The sequence below is a fragment of the Nicotiana tabacum genome, chromosome 17, assembly GCF_000715075.1.
Source record: "Nicotiana tabacum cultivar K326 chromosome 17, ASM71507v2, whole genome shotgun sequence".
NCBI classification, from domain to species: domain Eukaryota; kingdom Viridiplantae; phylum Streptophyta; class Magnoliopsida; order Solanales; family Solanaceae; genus Nicotiana; species Nicotiana tabacum.
Window position 1 is genome coordinate 125,892,030 of NC_134096.1, and position 20,297 is coordinate 125,912,326.

General features: G+C 35.3%; 4 protein-coding genes and 11 non-coding genes across 18 annotated transcripts; 2 read left to right on the top strand and 13 right to left on the bottom strand.

Annotated features, from left to right (window-relative positions):
* Positions 1-754: 754 nt before the first annotated feature.
* On the top strand, positions 755-5,974 carry LOC107825593 (uncharacterized). Its single transcript, XM_016652467.2, has 4 exons — positions 755-1,147; positions 1,628-2,562; positions 2,639-2,737; positions 5,581-5,974. Exons 1-3 carry the CDS (start codon positions 1,051-1,053, stop codon positions 2,729-2,731), a joined length of 1,125 nt encoding a protein of 374 aa, XP_016507953.1. The 5' UTR covers positions 755-1,050; the 3' UTR covers positions 2,732-2,737; positions 5,581-5,974.
* A 916-nt stretch (positions 5,975-6,890) lies between these two features.
* Positions 6,891-8,371, bottom strand: LOC107825594 (membrane protein PM19L). The gene is made up of 4 exons (XM_016652468.2): positions 8,121-8,371; positions 7,498-7,717; positions 7,336-7,381; positions 6,891-7,216 (listed from the first exon to the last, which is right to left on the bottom strand). The coding sequence occupies exons 1-4, from the start codon at positions 8,245-8,247 to the stop codon at positions 7,130-7,132; spliced, it is 480 nt and encodes a 159-aa protein (XP_016507954.2). The 5' UTR covers positions 8,248-8,371; the 3' UTR covers positions 6,891-7,129.
* Positions 8,372-10,231: 1,860 nt separating this feature from the next.
* On the top strand, positions 10,232-13,559 carry LOC107825592 (pentatricopeptide repeat-containing protein At5g46460, mitochondrial-like). Its single transcript, XM_016652466.2, has 2 exons — positions 10,232-12,969; positions 13,088-13,559. Exon 1 carries the CDS (start codon positions 10,472-10,474, stop codon positions 12,566-12,568), a length of 2,097 nt encoding a protein of 698 aa, XP_016507952.1. The 5' UTR covers positions 10,232-10,471; the 3' UTR covers positions 12,569-12,969; positions 13,088-13,559.
* Positions 13,560-14,516: 957 nt separating this feature from the next.
* Positions 14,517-18,923, bottom strand: LOC107825589 (large ribosomal subunit protein eL32z). 4 transcript variants are annotated; one of them, XM_016652464.2, is made up of 4 exons: positions 18,785-18,923; positions 18,596-18,692; positions 14,866-15,047; positions 14,517-14,792 (listed from the first exon to the last, which is right to left on the bottom strand). In XM_016652464.2, the coding sequence occupies exons 2-4, from the start codon at positions 18,683-18,685 to the stop codon at positions 14,663-14,665; spliced, it is 402 nt and encodes a 133-aa protein (XP_016507950.1). In that variant the 5' UTR covers positions 18,686-18,692; positions 18,785-18,923; the 3' UTR covers positions 14,517-14,662. The 4 variants fall into 4 exon arrangements, with proteins under 4 accessions (XP_016507950.1, XP_016507949.1, XP_016507951.1 ...); XM_016652463.2 differs by having other exon boundaries at positions 18,766-18,895; XM_016652465.2 differs by having other exon boundaries at positions 18,596-18,695; positions 18,785-18,892.
* Positions 15,496-15,580, bottom strand: LOC142172281 (small nucleolar RNA Z196/R39/R59 family). Its single transcript, XR_012701653.1, has one exon. It is a non-coding gene; the product is annotated as a small nucleolar RNA Z196/R39/R59 family (small nucleolar RNA).
* LOC142172279 (small nucleolar RNA Z195/SNORD33/SNORD32 family) lies at positions 15,679-15,759 on the bottom strand. Its single transcript, XR_012701651.1, has one exon. It is a non-coding gene; the product is annotated as a small nucleolar RNA Z195/SNORD33/SNORD32 family (small nucleolar RNA).
* On the bottom strand, positions 15,849-15,939 carry LOC142172300 (small nucleolar RNA U31b). The gene has a single exon (XR_012701668.1). It is a non-coding gene; the product is annotated as a small nucleolar RNA U31b (small nucleolar RNA).
* LOC142172282 (small nucleolar RNA Z196/R39/R59 family) lies at positions 16,357-16,440 on the bottom strand. The gene has a single exon (XR_012701654.1). It is a non-coding gene; the product is annotated as a small nucleolar RNA Z196/R39/R59 family (small nucleolar RNA).
* Positions 16,539-16,619, bottom strand: LOC142172278 (small nucleolar RNA Z195/SNORD33/SNORD32 family). The gene has a single exon (XR_012701650.1). It is a non-coding gene; the product is annotated as a small nucleolar RNA Z195/SNORD33/SNORD32 family (small nucleolar RNA).
* LOC142172301 (small nucleolar RNA U31b) lies at positions 16,817-16,907 on the bottom strand. The gene has a single exon (XR_012701669.1). It is a non-coding gene; the product is annotated as a small nucleolar RNA U31b (small nucleolar RNA).
* On the bottom strand, positions 17,315-17,399 carry LOC142172280 (small nucleolar RNA Z196/R39/R59 family). Its single transcript, XR_012701652.1, has one exon. It is a non-coding gene; the product is annotated as a small nucleolar RNA Z196/R39/R59 family (small nucleolar RNA).
* On the bottom strand, positions 17,479-17,559 carry LOC142172277 (small nucleolar RNA Z195/SNORD33/SNORD32 family). The gene has a single exon (XR_012701649.1). It is a non-coding gene; the product is annotated as a small nucleolar RNA Z195/SNORD33/SNORD32 family (small nucleolar RNA).
* On the bottom strand, positions 17,648-17,738 carry LOC142172302 (small nucleolar RNA U31b). Its single transcript, XR_012701670.1, has one exon. It is a non-coding gene; the product is annotated as a small nucleolar RNA U31b (small nucleolar RNA).
* LOC142172276 (small nucleolar RNA Z195/SNORD33/SNORD32 family) lies at positions 18,089-18,168 on the bottom strand. Its single transcript, XR_012701648.1, has one exon. It is a non-coding gene; the product is annotated as a small nucleolar RNA Z195/SNORD33/SNORD32 family (small nucleolar RNA).
* LOC142172299 (small nucleolar RNA U31b) lies at positions 18,262-18,353 on the bottom strand. The gene has a single exon (XR_012701667.1). It is a non-coding gene; the product is annotated as a small nucleolar RNA U31b (small nucleolar RNA).
* Positions 18,924-20,297: the final 1,374 nt, after the last annotated feature.

A 20,297-nucleotide genomic window follows, 5' to 3' on the forward strand; every position in this document is an offset into this window, starting at 1 on the left:
TCCAGTTTTTACAAAAATATTATTTTAGAAAATATTTTTCAGCTTTTTTTAATGCATTTTTTTTGTAAAAACTGAAAAAAAAAATATTTTTTCGTTTTTTTCAGTTTTTAGTAAAAAAAATTCCGTTTTTTCCAGTTTTTACAAAAAAAATTACTTTAGAAAATTAATTTTCTGCTTCTTTTTTCTCAGTTTTTACAAAAATATTATTTTATAAAATATTTTTCAGTGTTTTTATAAAAACTGGAAAAAAAATATTTTTGTTTTTTTTCAGTTTTTAGTAAAAATAATTTTAGTTTTTACAAATAAAAATAATTAATTTTTGGGTATGGGTAATGTGTCTTTTTAATTAATTAGGAGATATTTAGAATTGACTAACAGGACGATGACACGTGCCTCCGTTTAAATGAAGGATATATTTGAACCCAAAGTATGACTAAAGGGGTATAAATAACCCAATAGTATAACGAGGGGTATTGTTAGACCATTTTCGGAAGTAGAGGAATATATTTGGTCCTTGCGGAAGAATGATAGTCTTGAAATTGCTAGTAACACACCACAAAAAGAAAAATCACAACACAAGAATAAGATTGGAAAAACTGGAGAAAGGAAAAAAGAAGAATACTCCATACGACAAGAATCAAATAAATAAAATAATTTTGTAAACATGGGGGAAAAGGGACAAAAAGAGATTCAGAATATGGGGAAAAAAAGGAAAAACTAGAATATTTGTGTCAAAAAATTAAAATGCTGATCTGTCTCGGAGTAGAAATATAATACAGCCTCGCACAAAGGTGACGCTTCGTTTGATTTCCAAGAAACAGAGGGGACCCAATCCCCATCTCCCACAATCTGTCAGTCTTCTCCAGTAGTGGTAAAGTACCATTTCAAAATCCCCCCATTTGCCCAAATACAACCACAAGACAAAAAGAGAAAGAGAGCTCTTAAAAAAGATTCCTCAATTTTGAGATTTTGAGAGAGAAACAGAGATCCCATATTTCTTTTGCAACTCTACTACTACAACAATCCTAGCCTTAGCCTTATACCAACAACATGCCATCAGGTGCTAAGAAGCGAAAAGCTGCCAAGAAAAAGAAGGAATTGCAAGCTAAAGAGCCCCCTAATCACTCTGTTCTTGCTAATTCTCATGGTACTTCCACACTCTGTAATGAGTACTAGGCTTTCTGCTATGTTTTGGTTTTTCTTGTTTGTTTGATTTTCTAAAAAGAAATAATTTTTATGCTTTGTTAATTTATCTTGGACATACCCATGTGGGTTCCCCCCCCCCCCTATCTTCAACAACTTTACAGCTTGTGATCTGTCTCTCAATTTGGCTTTCTGGTTCTGCTTTATTTTATCCATATCCATATATTTCTTGGTGGAATTCTAGTTGGTTATTGGTGTTTTCTTGTTGTGTGTATATAGATGATGATTGTATATTATGTTTGTTTGCTTCATAAAGTGTATTGGTGGGAGCATTCATGACCCACCAACCCATGTTACTTTCATTATTGCTTACTTTTTAGTTGTTAATTTTGATTTGTGGATTATAAAAGCTGATGGGGGAATTGCTAACTTGTGACATTTTTCTTCATTTGGTATTGAATATCTATGGATGGATCTATGACAGGAGAGGAGGATTTGAAATATGAGGATAAAGAGAGTGATAGTGAGGGTGGTTCCCCTGCTTCACAAGATCACAAGAATCACCAAAACCAGTTCACTGAAATGGAGGTAGAAAATGGGGAGAAGCAATTGGATGTTTCACATGATCGTTCAATTGACGAGAACAAATCCAATGGAGTGAAAGATGAAGGCAAGGAAGTGGAGATAGTTGGAAAAGAGGATGGAGATGTTGTGCAGGTTGAAAGGGAATTGAAGATTGAGGGCGAATCTGACAGCCAGAAGATAAATGTTGAGTATGTTGAACCCATGATTGAGTCCAACAGAGAAGGGTTGCGAAGGAGTTCTAGTAGCAGCAGCAGTAGTAGTAGCAGCTCAGTTGAAAAATATGCTGTTGCTGATAAGAATAACATTGTTGTTGATAATGCTTCAGTTGTTGAATTGGTGAAAGAAAGTGATTCTTTGCATGATACACAAGTTACTGCTAGTATTGAGGGAACGACTTCTGCTTCTAACTTGGATAAGGCTGCAATATCAGAAGACGTAGTTCAAGTGACAACAAGTGCGTCAGATGCTGATAATGTGACCGGATCAACTGTTGAACCGGTGGTGAAGGAAAAAGGGGAAGAGAATCTGTATGTTGTGGATGAGAAAGATACAGCTTTAGATACTGTTATGGAAAATTGGGAAGAAAATTTGGATGTTGTAGTTGACAAAACTATTGTTTCAGAAGTGCTGGTGGAGACGAGTTTAGAGAAAAGAGATGAAGCAGCTAGTGCAGTATCAAATGGTAATGCTGTAGAAAATACAGATACAAAGGCTTCTGCAACCGTAGAAAATGAAGACAAAGTAGAGCCGCCCCATAATGCTCCTAGAATTGATGTTGGTGTTTGTGCAGATAATGTGAAAGAATCTTCAGCTAATGAATCCCATGACCATCAGGTTAGCTATCTTTCTCTTAGTTGTGCGAATCATTTAGTGTAGAGTGCTCTTAACCTTTTTGTATTTCTGTTTACAGTTAAAGGTGGCGCTGCCTTCACGACCAGTGCAAACAACTTGCTGGAAGGGTTGCTGTGGCTTGTTTGAGTTGTTTGCAGGATCAAATAGATAAAGCAATGTGAGATACCAGACTTTGTTTATATTATTTTTTGCAACCAATAATTATTTACCCGTCATACATTTGCATTAAGAACAAAATGTTTTAACTTTTATTAGTTGGGTGTATCTTTTGGTCCTTTTTGGTTTACTTGATGTCCTTTATGCTTGACTTTAATTCTGTTGATACAGTTTTTAAGTGCTTATTGGTCTGAAAATTGGTTCTTTTCTTTGTCGGTTTGATTGACTGCTCTGAGGTTAACTACAAGAAGAAAATATTATTAAAAAGGAAGAGATTGTGCAGATTAGCGACAGCTCCTGAAATGTTAATCCACAGCTGTTATGCAATCACTTTCTCTTAAAAATTAAGTGCAACCCTTTGTACTTCCTAAACTCAATGATTTAACTGTTCTGCAACTGCTCCAAACACATTATGTCAACTTGAATTCCACCTCATTGATGGTGTCCTATTATGCAATCTTGTCTTTTAAGTGATCATCAAATGAAGCTATTTTCTATTAGTATTTGCGTCCAAATTATATCATGCTAAACAGAAAGTCAAGGTTGATCTACTGTGTTTTCATTTTGGATTGTTTTCTTCAAGCTTTGGTGCAGCAGACACATCTCTTTCAGTCTTTCTTCAAAAGTGTTGGTGGTTGTCCTTTCTCCTGTCACCTATACCATCTATAGGACTCAAAGTAAATGTTGAACTCATGGGTTTGATTTGTTTTATCATAGGATATGTATTAGATTGCAAATGGTTTGACTTCTATATTCACACTGAATCTGGTTACTAGTTTAAATAAACTAATAACGTATTTTTTGTCATGTATCCTTTTAAAATGTGTCAGTTTTAGAATAGGCCATGTTGTGGGAGATTGTCATGTTCTCTTCATGGGTTGATCAACCAGACATACACGACTTGCTATAAATTGTAGAGAATAGCTAGTGTTAAAGAACCCAAGTTATTATATATTGGAATGAAATGGTTCGACACGGAGGAAAATGGATAGTGGGAATTCATATAGCTGATTCCAGCTAGTTTGGCATTGAGAAGGTGTTGTCGTTGTGTATCTTAGTAGGGTTTGATTTGTTATGGGCTTCGCTGAATAGGTTAGTAGGTTAAGATACCCTGTCATTCATTAGAACAATTGACTAATGTCTCTCTCAATGAAATCTTAGACGTTCCACATCTTGCTAAGTTCAAATGTTTGAATTTTGGGCACAAATGGGGTGAAATTCATGGTTGACATGAAATGTTGTCAAAGAGATTGCTTGAAGGAGTACTATGGTGAATTATGAAGTCATAAAGTTTGTGAAATGGAATACCTAAGTTGGTTTAGAAAATAGTGATAGTTATAAAGCTCACGAGCAAGGGTAGTCAATGTGGGGAAAAGCTTAATGTAATTAATTAACTTAATGAAATTCAGCACCCAAGGGTGTGGCCTAGTGGTCAATTAAGTAAGAGAAAAATCATGAGGTCCCAAGTTCAAATCTCAGCGAGGCAAAAAACAAAAAAAATACTATGTGATTTCTTCCCATCTACCTAAGCTTTGATGGGCAGTGTAATATGGTTATTTTGCTTGTGGGAAAATAGCAGGTACCCGGTGGAGAGTTGAGATGTGTGCAAGCTTGCATGGACACAACCGTCCTACAAATAACTTAATGTAATTCATTAACAAGCTATTAAGATTATAGACTCAAGTTATTTAAGATATTAGGCAGAATGCATCAAGAACTTCGAACTTTTCACATATCATGCCATTAGCTCTTCAGATTTTGGGCCATTAAATATTCTGGTAATGGTGCAAAAGATCAAGCATGTACTCCTGATGAAATTCAATAGGGATTTAGTAGCTTGTTTGGCCAAGCTGCAAAAATCATCTTATTTTGAGAAGTGTTTTTTCAAAAGTGCTTTTCTCAAAAGTACTTTTGGTGAGAAGCAGTTTGTGTTTGGCTAATTAATTTGAAAAGTACTTAAGAGCAGCAATTAGTGTTTGGCCAAGCTTTTAAAAACTGCTTCTAAGTGTATTTTTCTCAAAAGTGCTTTTGGAGAGAAGCTACTTTTTTCTGATTCTCCAAAACTGCTTTTGCTTCTCCTCAAAAGCACTTTTGTTTTTCTTCCAAAAGCTTGGCCAAACACATCAACTTTGAAAAAAAAAAAAAGCAAACTGGAGAAGCTTGGCCAAAAAGGCTATAGATGTCATGGGGAAGCTAGAGATGTATGAGTGGAAAGAGCAGCATATATTGAGGCCTTTATGCAGCAACCACCTTCTCCATCGCAGAAGGTTATGAACTGCTATTATTAGCTGAGACAAGGAAGTAATGTGAAGTAGTAGGATATCCAGCTTCTCTTTTGCATGGGGAGACAAAAAGCTATTAATCTGCAGAGTTGTATGTAAAATAAATTTGAGGATCATGAGAATTGGACTCAGAAATACACATGTGCTAATGACATCCTTTGTGAAAGTCTTTTTTTGTTTGAGCAAGATGTGATGAATTTGATTTAGATACAAGAAGAGATTTTATCTCCACATGTCTTGTTGAAATAATTTGCGCATGTGTGGCTGTTGTCAATGATTTGGCAGTTAAGTGGAGTACCGGAGTTTGGATTTTCTGGGAAGCTTCCTGGACATTCAAAGTTCTGTAACAAACTAAACTCCTTTCATAAGTTTGATTTTTATTTTATGTTTCTATTTGTGTGCATGTCTTTTTCCACTCATATTATAAGACCTGTTAGATGTACGTATCATTGAGTTTACACCCTTTACTGTATCTGGCAATTGAGATCTAGATCTCTTAGTTTAGCATTGTTATTCGTGATCCTCTTGTTTTGATTAAATGCCTTTTTTTTTTACAATGCAGAAGCATGAAGCTGATTGAATGGAATGGAGTAGCAGCATTTGGAATTCTAGAAGTTAAATGATCTCCTTCATGTTCTTGAACAGTGTTATGCTAGGGTCTTTATAGAAACTTATATGTTCAGTAGTCCTAGTTTAGTTTGAAAGCAGCTTAGAACTCCTCGTCTCTTAGCTACTGTCCTGTTATTTTGCAATGGTAGCTTATTTTCTTGTATGGTCTATTGGTTTGATGTATCTGCTCCTCGGCAGTTGGAAGACCCGTTTTATGTTTTTCTGTTGCATAGGAAACTTGGAATTGTTGTTCATCAAATTTTCACCACCATATACTATAATACCTTGGGGCTTGGACATAGGCTTCGAAATTTGTTATTAGTAGTCGCTCCTTTTACTTTTCTTCACTAAGCTTGACATCAATGATGGTTATTTTTCTGTTTACTAATCTAGTGGTCCTAACCTTACTTTCTCCTTGCTGCCAAAGAATATATTTTAGTCTGGTTCTACGGATTGTGAATATCTATGTTAGTTGTTTGCAGTCCAGAATACTTATGCAGACAGTCCTTACATGCTACACAATCTTTTGATTAGATTTGAGTTATACTATGGAGTTTAGGTGCCACAATAACTATGCTTTGAATGGTATCTGCTAGTTCAGATTTAAGGTTCGGTTTGGACTTCTGTTTTGAAGTTTATAATACCTTCGCGTATGAGCAAGTTCTAGCTGATTTGTTTTCCTTTCTAATGTTACTTTGATAGCAGTAGGTAATCCTTGTCGAGCCTTCACAATTGGGGAGAAATTCAAAAATAGCCAGATTTATAAGTGGTAATTGAAAAATAGCTATAATTTCAAAAGTAATCGAAATTTAGTCACTTTTCATGTAAAGATAAATCTGAACGAAAACACTATTCAAAATCCGGAAAATATTCCAGCATAATATACTGGAGTTCGAATTTCTTACATGTGAACTTCAACTCTAGTATATTATGCTGGAACTCCAGTATATTATGATGGAGTTCCAGTATATGTTCAAGCATAATATGCTGGAAGTTCATACACAGGTGCTCCAATCTCCAGTATATTATGCTAGAATTTTCCGTGTGCTGGAGTTCCAGCATAATATGCTAGAAGTTCATTCACAGTTGCACCAATCTCCAGTATATTATACTGAAACTTTCTGTGTTGCAGCAAAATAGTGGCTATTTTTCAATGATTTTGCAAACGCTGGCTATTTTTCAATTACCAGTCCGAAAACTGATTAGCCCGTGCTATTTTCAGGAGATATGTAAATATATGTTGCTTTTTTTGCTAATGTCAAATTTTGAAAAAACCAACGTAGAGTAGTATTTGTGCATCACTTATTTGCTTCTTACAATTCCAATAAACAGCCATGCTCTGGCCAACTTTGTACACAAGAATAAAATGAAACAAAGAAATTGGCAAATCAAACAAAGAACCCTTACAAAAACAGGAAAAAAAAAAAGAAAAGAAGCAGCAGCAATCTCAATCAACAGTTCAACACATTCCACACGATATGACTCCTTCTCTACAAGTTCATTTATCTACTTGTTGAAGCACCATGAATGACAGTGATGTATACCAATTGAGTAAACGATAGAATTATTAAGAATGCTTCCATTGTTCTCTGCAAATTGATATAAAGAAAACATGAAAGAGGTTAATGACACTATTTTTCTTAGTTTGCAAAGATTAACTTTGTATACAGTTTATAGGTTCTGTTAGGAAATTAATTGAGTTCCTCACCAATTTGGCATTCCTGTCGTTGAGTTGAACTTCTTTCCATGCAAAGCTGCATGGGTGACAGTTTCATTAGTGATACATATTTAGAACAGTAAATACAAAGAACTCAAACATTGAGAAGAAAACTATGCTAGTGAGCAAGAATGTGAAAGACTATACACTTACCCCATGGCAAGGAGTGTAAGACTCCAGGCAATGGCTGCAGCAGAAGTAGCAGCTGGTAAGCTGTCGATGTTCCACTGGCGAATATGGTTGAGCCCAGAGAGAAGAGATGCAACTCCAACCACACCTGCAATCAAAGCAAATACAACAAAGAATCCAGTGGCAGAATTCCCCATTGGGAAGTAAATTGGAGAGAAATGTGCTGGAAGATCAAAATCTGCACCTGTAATAAGTCACACACACCATGATCAGTCTTAATCCAGAGACTTAGTAAAAAGATGATGCACAATCAGTGTGGCCTAACGGTCAATGAAATGAGTGAAACTTATGGAGGCCTAACGGTCATGCCTAACTCCTCCATCAATATGATGGAACGTTATAAATAAATAAAAATGGAGGATCAGGTCAGAATCCCAACATAGACCCAAAAAAAAAAAGAAACACGTTAAATGATTTCTTTTCATCTGTCTATGTCTTGGTGGATAAAGTTACTCGAAATCTATGCTGGTGGGAGGTATGTAATAGGTGTCCTGTGAATAGTCGATGTTCGAGCAAGCTAACCCGAACAACATTATTAAAAAGAAACACAAACCAAGTGAAACTACGAGTATTAACAAGGTTCTTACCAATGATGAAACCATGATCAATGGCAAAGTTCATGGCCCAACCAGCAATCCCTAAAACAACAGCATACATGCAGAAATTAAGGACCAAAAGCAAAGATGCAACAGGTTTCAATTGCCCACCAGCCATTCTTGGTTCTTGAAAATGGTATGATAAAGAGCTGACACCTTTTTTTAATGATATGGGAAATAAAGTCTTGGTAAGATTTTAGGCTAAGAAGATTATTTTGTACAAATGCATGTGATTTCTGTAAGTTCTTGGGGCTCTTATAAATGCTTTAATCTAAGAAGGTTTTGGTTCTTTTCTTGTAAGGCTGTTTGTTCTAAAGGGCTTTGTGGGGTTGTAAAGGCAATGCTTCATAATCAAGGCAAGGAAGCAAAAACCAAGATTCTTTCTTAGCTAAATTTTTTCAAGTATTCCTTTTGAGGTGGTACATTCTTTGATTTCAAAAGGAACATTCTTTGATTTAGGATTTCATATTTGGGTATCTAGTTCTTTCAAAGAGGAAGTTAAAGTCATATTCCTTGCCAATAGAACTTATTTCAGAAGTATAGATTGGATGTACCATTTTAGCATGAGTAGTTCTTGTTTTTGTGTAGACAATTGGTTTATACATTTTCAACAGAAAGAACATAAAAATTTTATATAACTATGTTTGAACCACAAAATGAGCTATGTTAAATTTCTAAAACCTTAATATATTTCTTTAAACAGGGTATGAAATTTGTAATCACAAAATTTTTTTAGAGATGGTTTTTAGCTAGCAAGGAAAAAGTGGAAGTGCGTGTAACATGGCAAACTAGAGGAAAACTACTGATGCCATTGAAATGGACTAGTGGGAAATAATTTGTACCATTTGTTTTGTCAATTTAACTTTAGATGTTCATATTTGGGGAGAAAATGACACAAATAGTCCCTTATATTTGGGAATGAGTCTAAAATAGTCCATTAAATATACTTCTAAACAATTTTGGTCCTTTAAGTTTATCAAAAATTAGCACTTGTTCTGCATCAAATATTTAACAAACTCTTACCGTTAGATTTAAATTTTGAACTCCTTTACTGCTACATCAAAATTTTTCCTTATATTAGAGGATTCAATAATTTATATATAACTAAAATAATTTATTTTTGGGCCAAATACATAGACAACCCATTGAACTTGGCTCCATTTTTAATTTTGGCACTCTATCTCAACCTTGTCCCATTTTGGCCATCCACCTCTATTTCTTATGTTTCATTTTAACACAAAAACTTTTATCCGACATAAAAATGCAGTGTGTATACATACTTGCTTATAATGTGTAACAACCATCCAATTAGATTTGGACACCTGTTTTTTTATCCTTGTCAGTTGGGATTAATCCACCCCTCCCCCCCTAAAAAAAATATTTTTTTAGTTTTTTTTTTTGTTATTTCAAATTTTTGTTTTTTTTTTCATTTTTCTGCACCCTCTCCCCGGGGAAAAAAATATTTTTTTATATATTTTCAGTTTTAGTTTTTTCATTTTCGATTTAGAGGTTCGAAATTTTACAAGTTCCAAAATTATGAGTCCGGAGCTTTATGTGTTTGGAAGTTTACGGGTTTAGAAATTATAAAGTTTACGGGTTCGAAAGTTCGCGGTTTCGAAAGTTTATGAGGTATTTCAGGATATTCATACACACACGTTTCACAAAATATAAAATTTATTTCAAAATATTTTATTTTTTAATTTTTTTTACGAGGTCGTTTTGTTTTGCGCAAAAATGCAGGAAACTCTTTTAGTGTCCCGCAAAATTTATTTTTTAAGAAACCGACTTAAATCGGTCGGTTTTTATATAAATAGTAAATGAGGAAGGAAATAATGAAGATGAAATATGGGGAAGGAAGTTGGGGATTAAAAATGGGGCCAATAATTATTTTATTACTGTTGGAGAAGGAATTTTGCCATAAACAATCTGCCTCACGCGCTTACCATGTGAGCCAATTCACACTATGTGACTAGTAGCTTTCGTGTTAAAATAAAACATAAGAAATAGAGTTGGAGAGCCAAAATGAAACAAGTTTGAGATAGAGTGTAAAAATGAAAAAAATGGAGTGAAGTTATATTTGGCCTTATTTTTTCCATATTTGTACGGTATAATTTTTCGAAGAACAAGATTGAACTGAAACGCCTCATTCTTACCTCCCGTCTCTACTTAAAGATCAAAACTGCTTAATAATTTAGGGGCTATTTTAGTATAGAAGTGTTTAGTGTAATTTAGCCCAAGTTTTTTTCTTATCTTCCCTTAGGCGACCGTTGAAGTCGTTAAAATACCGTTGAATCCCCATGTGGTGAACTTTTCCCGCTGCAGGCTTCTTCTCATGCCTAACCATGTCCTTCTTCATATTGCTATTATCTCAAGCACCCAAATCATACACCATCTCAGTTCCATCAAGATCTCTAATTGGTTTAGCAAGATTCTTCAGAGTAGCTAGCCCCACTTGCTATTCTATTCTATCTGAGCACTTAAAGAGCCGACGAATTGATGAAGCTAAAGAGCTTTTCGAAAGAATCCCATCTCCAAATATCTATTTATGCACCAAAATGATAGCTGGGTATGCCGAGAATCTAAGGTTGAGTGAGGCACTGAAGCTGTTTGATAAAATGCCTGTAAAAGATACGGTTATGTGGAACTTGATGATTAAAGGGTGTGTAGATTGTGGGGATATGGAGATGGGTTTGAAATTTTTTGAGGAAATGACACAAAGAAATGTCATTTCTTACACGACGATGATAAACGGGTTTTTGAAGTTTGGAAAGGTTGAAGAGGCTGAGAGCTTGTTTAGAGAGATGCCAAAAAGGGATATGGCTGCATGGAATGCTATGATTTATGGGTATTTTGAGAATGGAAGAGTGGAGGACGCTGTCAAATTGTTTGAGCTGATGACCTATAAGAATGTGATTTCTTGGACGTCAGTTATTAGTGGGCTCGATCAGCATGGGAGGAGTGATGAGGCTCTATTGATTTTTAAGAAGATGCTAGATTTTGGTGTTGAGCCCACTTCTAGTACCTTTGCTTCTGTTGTCACAGCTTGTGCTAGTGCAAGGGATTTAGGTCTAGGTAGTGAAATTCATGCCTGTGTTGTAAAGGTTGGTTATCTGTATGATACTTATGTCACTGCTTCACTGATAACATTATATGCTAATTGCATGCACGTGGATGATTCTTCTAAGGTATTCAGTGAGAGATTGCACATTAACGTTGTTGTATGGACATCTCTTTTGACAGGGTATGGCTTGAATTGTAAGCACAAAGAAGCATTGAAAGTGTTCGGGGATATGATTAGAATTGGTCTACTTCCCAATCAGTCTTCCTTCACTAGTGCCCTAAATTCCTCCTGTGAAATGGAGTCTATTGATCTTGGCAGAGAGATTCATGGTGTAGCAGTCAAACTCGGATTGAACACTGATGCCTTTGTTGGTAATTCGTTAGTTGTATTGTATTCAAAATGTGGAAATGTAAACGATGGACTCATTGTATTCAAGGAGATTCCTAAAAAGAACATTGTTTCATGGAACTCGATCATTGTTGGATGTGCACAACATGGATGTGGAAATTGGGCACTCACATTGTTTGCCCAGATGATACGTTCAAAGGTTGATATGGATGATATAACATTTACTGGGTTACTTGCTGCTTGTAGCCATTCTGGCATGCTAGAGAAAGGAAGACGCTTATTTCAGTATATCTCCCAAATTTCACCTGTCGAGGTGACACTTGAGCATTATAGTTGTATGGTAGATATCCTTTGCAGAAGTGGGAAGTTAAAAGAGGCAGAGAATTTGGTGAAAAGTATGCCCATGGGACCAAATTTATCAATATGGCTAGCTTTGCTTAGTGGTTGCAAGAAGCATTCAAACTTAGAACTAGCCGAAAGAGCTGCAGATAATATTTTTCACCTTGACCCAAATTGTAGCGCTGCTTATGTTTTATTATCTAACATTTATGCTTTTTCTGGTAGATGGAGTGATGTTGCCAGAATTAGAGGAAACATGAAAAGAGGAGGAAATATAAAACAACCAGGATGCAGTTGGGTTAATCAAAAGGGAATGAGGCATACATTTCTTTCTGGTGATACTTCACATCCTTTAAGTAATAAGATATATGAAAAGCTGGAATGGTTGACGGAAAAGTTGAAAGAATATGGTTATATCCCTGATCAAAGATGTGCACTGCATGACGTAGAGGATGAACAGAAGGAAGTTCTACTCTCGTATCATAGTGAGAGACTTGCTATTTGCTTTGCATTAATTACGACTGTACATGGTAGTACTATAACAGTAATGAAGAACCTGCGTGTCTGTGGGGACTGCCATTCTGCCATCAAGCTCATAGCAAAAATTGTTGAACGTGAAATCATTGTAAGAGATTCTAGCCGCTTTCATCACTTCAGGGACGGTTTCTGTTCTTGTTCAGATTACTGGTAGCATTATCCTTTTGATTATCATTGTGGGAAGGTTAGTGGAGCCTTGTAATCTGTTCACCAGAAGCAGCAATACATTTAGATTTAAGGGAACTGCAAGAGTTTTGATGGCCCTCACCAAAGTAAAGATCAAAATTAGCATGCACGATAGGTAACATTCTTTCGGGTAACGTTACCAATATAGAGATCAGACATTAGCATGCACTGCTTCAAATGTCTAGATGCTGAATTGGGAGCCATGTCTTAAAACTGTCCTATGATTGACCGGTTGTACCTAAAGTCAAGCCAGCTGCTGCACACAATTAAAGCGTGAGGTACCTGGTGCCCTATCATGCCAAGCTTGAGGTACCTGGTGCCCTATTTGCCTAGTAGGATGTCATCGACAAATTTTCCAACAGCGATCAGGTAGAGAGATACATCTTGTCATTGGAGCTTTAGTCATAAAAATCTTGTTTCTTTTTTTGGGAGATAACTCGTTAGTTAAATATAGAACATGCTAATAATGTCCCTGCTTTGCGAACAGGAAATACTTTATGTACGCTCGTGAGAGGTTTAATTTCAAGTTTTGGAGAAGATAGCTGTTCGTTTCCTGCCTCAGCAGGAAACAAGGGCCTTGGAACTGTTATTTGCTTAGGATTGAAACAAGGGCCTTGAGCCATCAGCATTGCATAGCTGATGTTGTCTTCGTGATCTTTCATGTTGCTACTGCTGAAGCTTGAAACGCTCCTGGTTTCCCATCAATCTCAGGTATTTATTTATCCATGAGCGCATTCCATATTGAATGTCCAGTGAACAATGAATCCCTTTCATCCGGCGACCCAAGAAAAGGGCAATAAGAGCCCGAACAACAACACAATAAGGTTATATGTTTGACCAAGTGTAATTGTGTAAATAATTCTTAAAAATATTTCACAATCAGCTTCAAAAGAGGTCGATTTCAGTACCTCTAGAGCATTGGTTAAGTGGTCAAGGTGGAGATGTTGAAATGTCTCAAATTATGATCCTATCCAAATTGATTATAGAGGAAACCAAGAGATGTTGAAATGTCTCAAATTATGATCCTATCCAAATTGATTATAGAGGAAACCAAGAACAATTTTTAGGGGTATCCGAATAATAGCTACAACACGATAAGGTTCTTACTAGTCAAAGCACTTGTTAAACTAGTGTTTTTAGTTAATAGTGTTTAATTACAAAAAGTAAGATAAATCTGTCGGAAATTTGGGGAGCAGCATCTCATTCAAATTCTCTTGAAAAACAAGTGGATAAAGTATAATTCTTTTGCTTGTCTCAATTTGAATAGATTGACTATGCAGAGGTACTTACATTGTTTGTCCAAGTTTCCATGGTCGCAGTTTACATCCTTACAAAACCTTTTCTTAAATATATAGTTTAAATTCTTTCGCAATTCTCAATTTGAATAGATTGACTATGCAGAGGGTTCGTATTGTTTATCCAAATTGCTTGTCTCAATTTGAATAGATTGACTATGCAGAGGTACTTAATATTGTTTATCCAAGTTCCCATGGTCGCAATTTACATCCATACTAAACCTTTTCTTAAATATATAATTTAGTCCATGTACCTTAGTCTAATACATTCATCACCATTTCACAATTCTAAGTATCCAATTTAAACACACACAGCTCAAAATATAAACCCTGATACTTGAAAGCCGAAGATTTGGACCAAAAAGGCATTAGTTTGGAGAGAAAGGTGAAGGAGAATGAATATAACTTTAACTATGAAGCTGAACATGATTCATGCGCTGCAAATGACAGAAACTACTTCAAGTGAACATGAATTCAGCACCAAGTAGGGACATCGAAATTGCTTCTCTGTAAGCTTGTTAGATACTACAGCATCAACATTTCCCCGAGGAGTATGTACGTATCAACAAACCTGCCACTACTCATAACCATCGAGTAACTTTATCATTTTGAAAAAGAATATGGAAACACATAATTCCCTGTATATTATCTCAAGGTATGACAAACGCCAAACAAAATTACATGGTCCATCAAAACTTAGCAACATTTCCAAAATCATCTGATTGCACAACAAACATCTGTTGACAATACTAACTAAAACCAGGAACTCATTCATCTTCCTGACTGCGCAACCTAGCAAGCTTGTTAGTTAATACAACATCTAGTTGGGCTGCTCGCTCGACAATCTCCTTCCTCTTCCTGGTGGATACATTATGTGCAATCTCTGCACAGTAAGTCCTGTGAAGAAAGAGCAATCAGTTGAGATTGAGACCACCATGTAAACTAAGTGCAAGGGAAAAAAATTGCCTACCTATTGTGCATCAACAAAATATCAAGTTCACTTGCATTGTGCACAACAAACTTCTTAAAGCCATTAGGAAGATAATGACGAGTCTTCTTATCTGACCCATAGCCAATGTTGGGCATCAAGACACATCCCTTGAACTTTCTCCTGACTCTGGAGTCAATACCCTTTGGTCTGCGCCAATTTGTCTGTTAAAATTACAATGAAGAATCATTTTCAATTAGTAACCCTTGCACAAGTAACTTGAGCTAAAGCAAGTGAAACAAAGTGCATACTTCAAGTGTCTAACAAAGTGCAAAATTAGTACTAATTTGTTGAGTCAAGCAAAGTGTTGAATACAACTAACTTTGCAGGGTCAACTTTAATTCAAGATGAAAAGGGTTCATAAAATAGAGCACTAAATGAGTACGCATGCCTTTTTAATGAAAGAGATGTAAGCAGGGTTAAAGTAACAGGAAGCTTATTGATAAAGAAGCCAACTGTGTCGCAAGACCTGTTCTATAGTTTAGTTTCTGCCCGTAAAACGAAACATCCATCAACAGAATAAAGTCTGGACATTAGATACCATAGGCAGGAAATTATTTAAAAGAAAACTTGTAAAACGAAACAAAAAAAACTGCAAGAAATTGTTCTAGATGCAATCTCAGCCGAAAGATGGTGATATTTTTATACTAATCACTGTTCAATCAGGAATTTTGGAAATAAATCATCATTGACTGCATCAGCATCTAGGAAACACTTTAAGAACTTAAACCAAACCACAAAACACTATAAAGAGGAAAAAGGAACAACTGCAAACCTTAGAGGAGAGATATGATTATAAGATCAGATGGTAGTGCATGATTTAGAATTCATCATTGAACTCTACAGATAAGGTGGATAAGCATCATCACACCTTAATATGCATATCTTCCACAAACAAGCTTAGAATGAAATAAAAAAAGCTAAAACCAAAAAAATGCAAGACCTTTAACACTATTGTTTAGGAAGAATCAGATATGATGTGTCAATCACCATCTTGCAAATCCAATATTTTGGATGCAAATTAAGACTGGGGCGACAATAACAATCATCATTTTCCCTTTCCAACACAAGGTAAACAAGCTTTATACTAATGTCAACACATAAGAAAATTAGTCTTTTTCACTATTACTGAATAATAAGAGTCGGATCAAGCTAAAACTAAAAAGGTTTGTTCACAATACAGTAAAACAAATAGATTTACAGTAACAAAATAATAAATACAGAGATTTTATTACACCTCAAAATAATACTTATAGAGATGTAAGCAGGCTTAAAGTAACAGAAAGCTTATTGATAAGGAAGCCAACTGTGTCGCAAGACCTGTCCTATTGTTTAGTTTCTGCCCGTAAAACGAAACATCCAGCAACAGAGCAAAGTCTGGACATTAGATACCATAGGCTAGAAATCATTCAAAGGAAAATTGAAGGAAAACTTGAAAAAGGAATGAAAAAATACTGTAAGAATTGTTCTAGATGCAATCTCAGCCGAAAGATGGTGATTCTTTTATACTAATCACTGGTGAATTAGCAATTTTGGAATAATTCATCCTTGACTGCATCAGCATCTAAGGAACACTTTAAGAACTTAAAGCAAACCACAAAACAATACAGAGATGAAAAAGGAAAAACTGCAAACCTTAAAGGAGAAATATGATTATAAGATCAGATGGTAGTGCATGTTTTAGAATTCATCATTGAACTCTACAGATTAGGTGGATAAGCATCATCACACCTTAATATGCATATCTTCTACAAACAAGCTTAGAATCAAATGAAAAAAGCTAAAACCAAACAAATTCATCATTGAACTCTACAGATTAGGTGGATAAGCATCATCACACCTTAATATGCATATCTTCTACAAACAAGCTTAGAATCAAATGAAAAAAGCTAAAACCAAACAAATATAAGATACTAACATTATTGTTTAGGAAGAATCAGATATGATGTGTCAATCACCACCTTGCAAATCCAATATTTTGGATGCAACTTAAGACTGGGGCGACAATAACAATCATCATTTTCCCTTTCCAACACAAAAAAAAAGATACCAACAAAAATAACCCTAACGAACAAGGTCATACTAATGACCACATAAAAGATGAGTTTTTTCATTATTACTGAATAAGAGTCAGATCAAGCTAAAACTAAAAAGAGTTATTTACAATACAGAAAAATAATACATATATGAGATTTTCTTACGCCTCAAAATAATACATATAGAGATGTAAGCAGGGTTAAAGTAACAGGAAGCTTATTGATAAAGAAGCCAACTGTGTCGCAAGACCTGTTCTATAGTTTAGTTTCTGCCCGTAAAACGAAACATCCAGCAACAGAATAAAGTATGGACATTAGATAACATAGGCAATAAAATATTTAAAGTAAAATTGAAGGAAAACGTAGGGAAAACATACTGCAAGAATTGTTCTAGATGCAATCTCAGCCGAAAGATGGTGATATTTTTACATTAATCACTAGTCAATCAGCAATTTTGGAAATAATTCATCATTGATTGCATCAGAATCTAAAATCAAACCACAAAACAATACAAAAATGAAAAAGGAAAAACTGCAAATATTAAAGGAGAGACATGATTATAAGATCAGATGGTAGTGCATGTTTTAGAATTCATCATTGAAATCTACAGATTAGGTGGATAAGCATCATCACACCTTAATATGCATATCTTCCACAAACAAGCTTAGAATCAAATGAAAAAGGCCAAAACAAAACAAATGTAAGACACGAACATTATTGTTTAGGATGAATCAGACAGGATGTGACAATCACCACCTTGCAAATCCAATATTTTGGATGCAACTTCAGACTGGGGCGACAATAACAATCATCATTTTCCCTTTCCGACTCAAAAAAAAAAGATACCAACAAAATAACCATGATAAACAAGGTATCAAGCTTTATCCTAATGTCAACACATACGAAAATGAGTCGTTTTTGCTACTACTGAACAATAAGAGACAGATCAAGCTAAAACTAAAAAAGGGTTGCTTACAATATAGCAAAATAAATAGCTTTACAGTAACAAAATAATACCTACAGAGAGATTTTATTACGCCTCAAAAAACCAATCTTCTATAATTGAGATTTCAAGATTAGTTTAAAATTTTAAATACTTGAACCAAATCATAAAACACCACAGAGAGGAAACAGAAACCCAAAACCTTAAAAGGGGGTTGAGATATGCTATAAGATCAGATGGTAGTGCATGTTTTTGAATTCATCATTGAACTCTACAGTTCGGTGGATAAGCATCATCACACCTTAATACGCATATCTTCCACAAACAAGCTAAGCATCAAACTCAAAAAAAAAGGCTAAAACCAAACAATAGCAAAAATTTAACCTTATTCGTCAGGAAGAATCAGATATAATAAGTCAATCACCACCTTGCAAGTCCAATATTTTGGATGCACCTTAAGACTGGGGCGACAATAAACTATCATCATTTTCTCTTTCCAACACAAATTAACACAGATAAACAAATTTATGATTAACACATAAAAATGAGTCTTTTTCCCTATCACTAAACAATAAGATTCAGATCGAGCTAAAAAGGGATTATTTAATTGTAGAGATTTCATTAAGACTTTAAAATACAATCTTTTGTCATCAGATTTCAGTATTCGTGAACAAATAATACACACATAGAGCTTAATAAAAAAAGGGGGTTATAGAAAATGAAAAAATAATACCTTGACAGTGATTCTCCTATCACTCTGGTGTCTCTTAAATTGCTTCACCCTTTTCTTGATTATCGTCTTATTCAGTAGAGGAACCGCCATTGTTATTCTGCTATATACACAGTTAAAGAACAAGCATTAGATTCAAAAACCACATAAAAAATGCATTGAAATGGACATACTGTGAAAAAGGTAGCTCACTGCGAATTAGGGTTTCTTCAGAACCGCTGGGTATTTTGGATGAGAGGAGTATGTAAGGTTTATATAGGAAGCAGTCGGGCATTAGCTAGGGTTTACAGGAGTGAAGTTCAAAAAATCAATCTACGGTTCTAAAGTTCATTTATGAAATTTACGGACCTGATTGATCAAGGATAATATGGTCTTTCTATCTTAAGAAATCAAGGATTTCATGGTCTAGTGTCTGATTATAAAACTACACTTAAGTCCAATGATTATTTAATCTTCAGAAATCAAGGATTATATAATTTATAGAGTAAAAAATTAGTTGCATCGAATGTTTATACGAAACCATACTAATTTACTATTGTTAGGTAATAAATTAAGGTAAAAGGATGTATTAAGTAACTATTGTTTAGTGATAATTATATTTGTGAAAACATGTCTTGAATTAGTATGGTTTGGTGTAAACACCATGTGTGGTCTAACAACTACAATAAACTCCATTATTCAATTCTTTGTCAATTAATATTTAAGTTGCACGTAACTTTAATACTTTTGCTTATCCTAAAAAATGGATAACAATTATATTTGTAAGTGGTTTTTTTAAGGATACGTGAATTTATTCAATACAAATGGTAAAGATTGCTAGAATAAACACATAAGAAATGTTATAGATTATCAAACCGCTTGAAAATAAGGGGGGTGATTCTGAACTCGAGGGCAGCCTCAATGAGGTATCCGTCTTCGATCCTGGGCTTATAATAACGAAACATTGATCAACAAACGTAAGAGCTTTGAATAACAGAAAAAATAAGAGTATATTGTCTTGGTATGCGTGTTACAATGTTCTCAATGAATAATCAGACTTCCCTTTATATAGTAGGGGAGTCCTACTCTAGGTACAATTCCATAAAAGGTAAAGAATCTTCTGTTTTAACTAATTACCGGATTTCTGTCGGTACGTGCCGAGATCCACGCCACAATACCTAACTGGTCACGGATATCACGGCCTCCTGTTAATCATGTTCGGTTGCTCGATAATGTTCCCTGAAGTCTTTTAAGATTTGGACTGATACCGGGGTCACGGCCCCGATATTCTCGAGGGAGGGCATCGTGCCCCGGAACCTGTCTCGATGAGTCCCTTACCTCGATTCTGGCTCATTGCCATCACGTCCTTCACTCGATTTATTTTATCGGAAATCGGGTCGTCTCATGGGTCCGGTTTTACCCGTATACAGATAGTCCCCTCGTTTCTCGAAGAGAGTTTTACGGAAATGACGAGGAACGACATGAGTTCTTCGATCTCTTCTCCAACACGTTGTGACACAAAACACCAAAGAAACTGAAACATCCCGTCAGTCACGTCATAATGACCCCCAACGTGTGTCAGTCGTCGGCAGCCCGCTCCTAGATGCGAAACTACGCGAAGCCCCTATAAATACCCCTTCTTTCGTCCATTTTTTACTTTTGACCAAGCTTCTACCTTCTATCTTTCAAGATATCACTGCCTTCCTTCATTCTTCAATATTCTTAC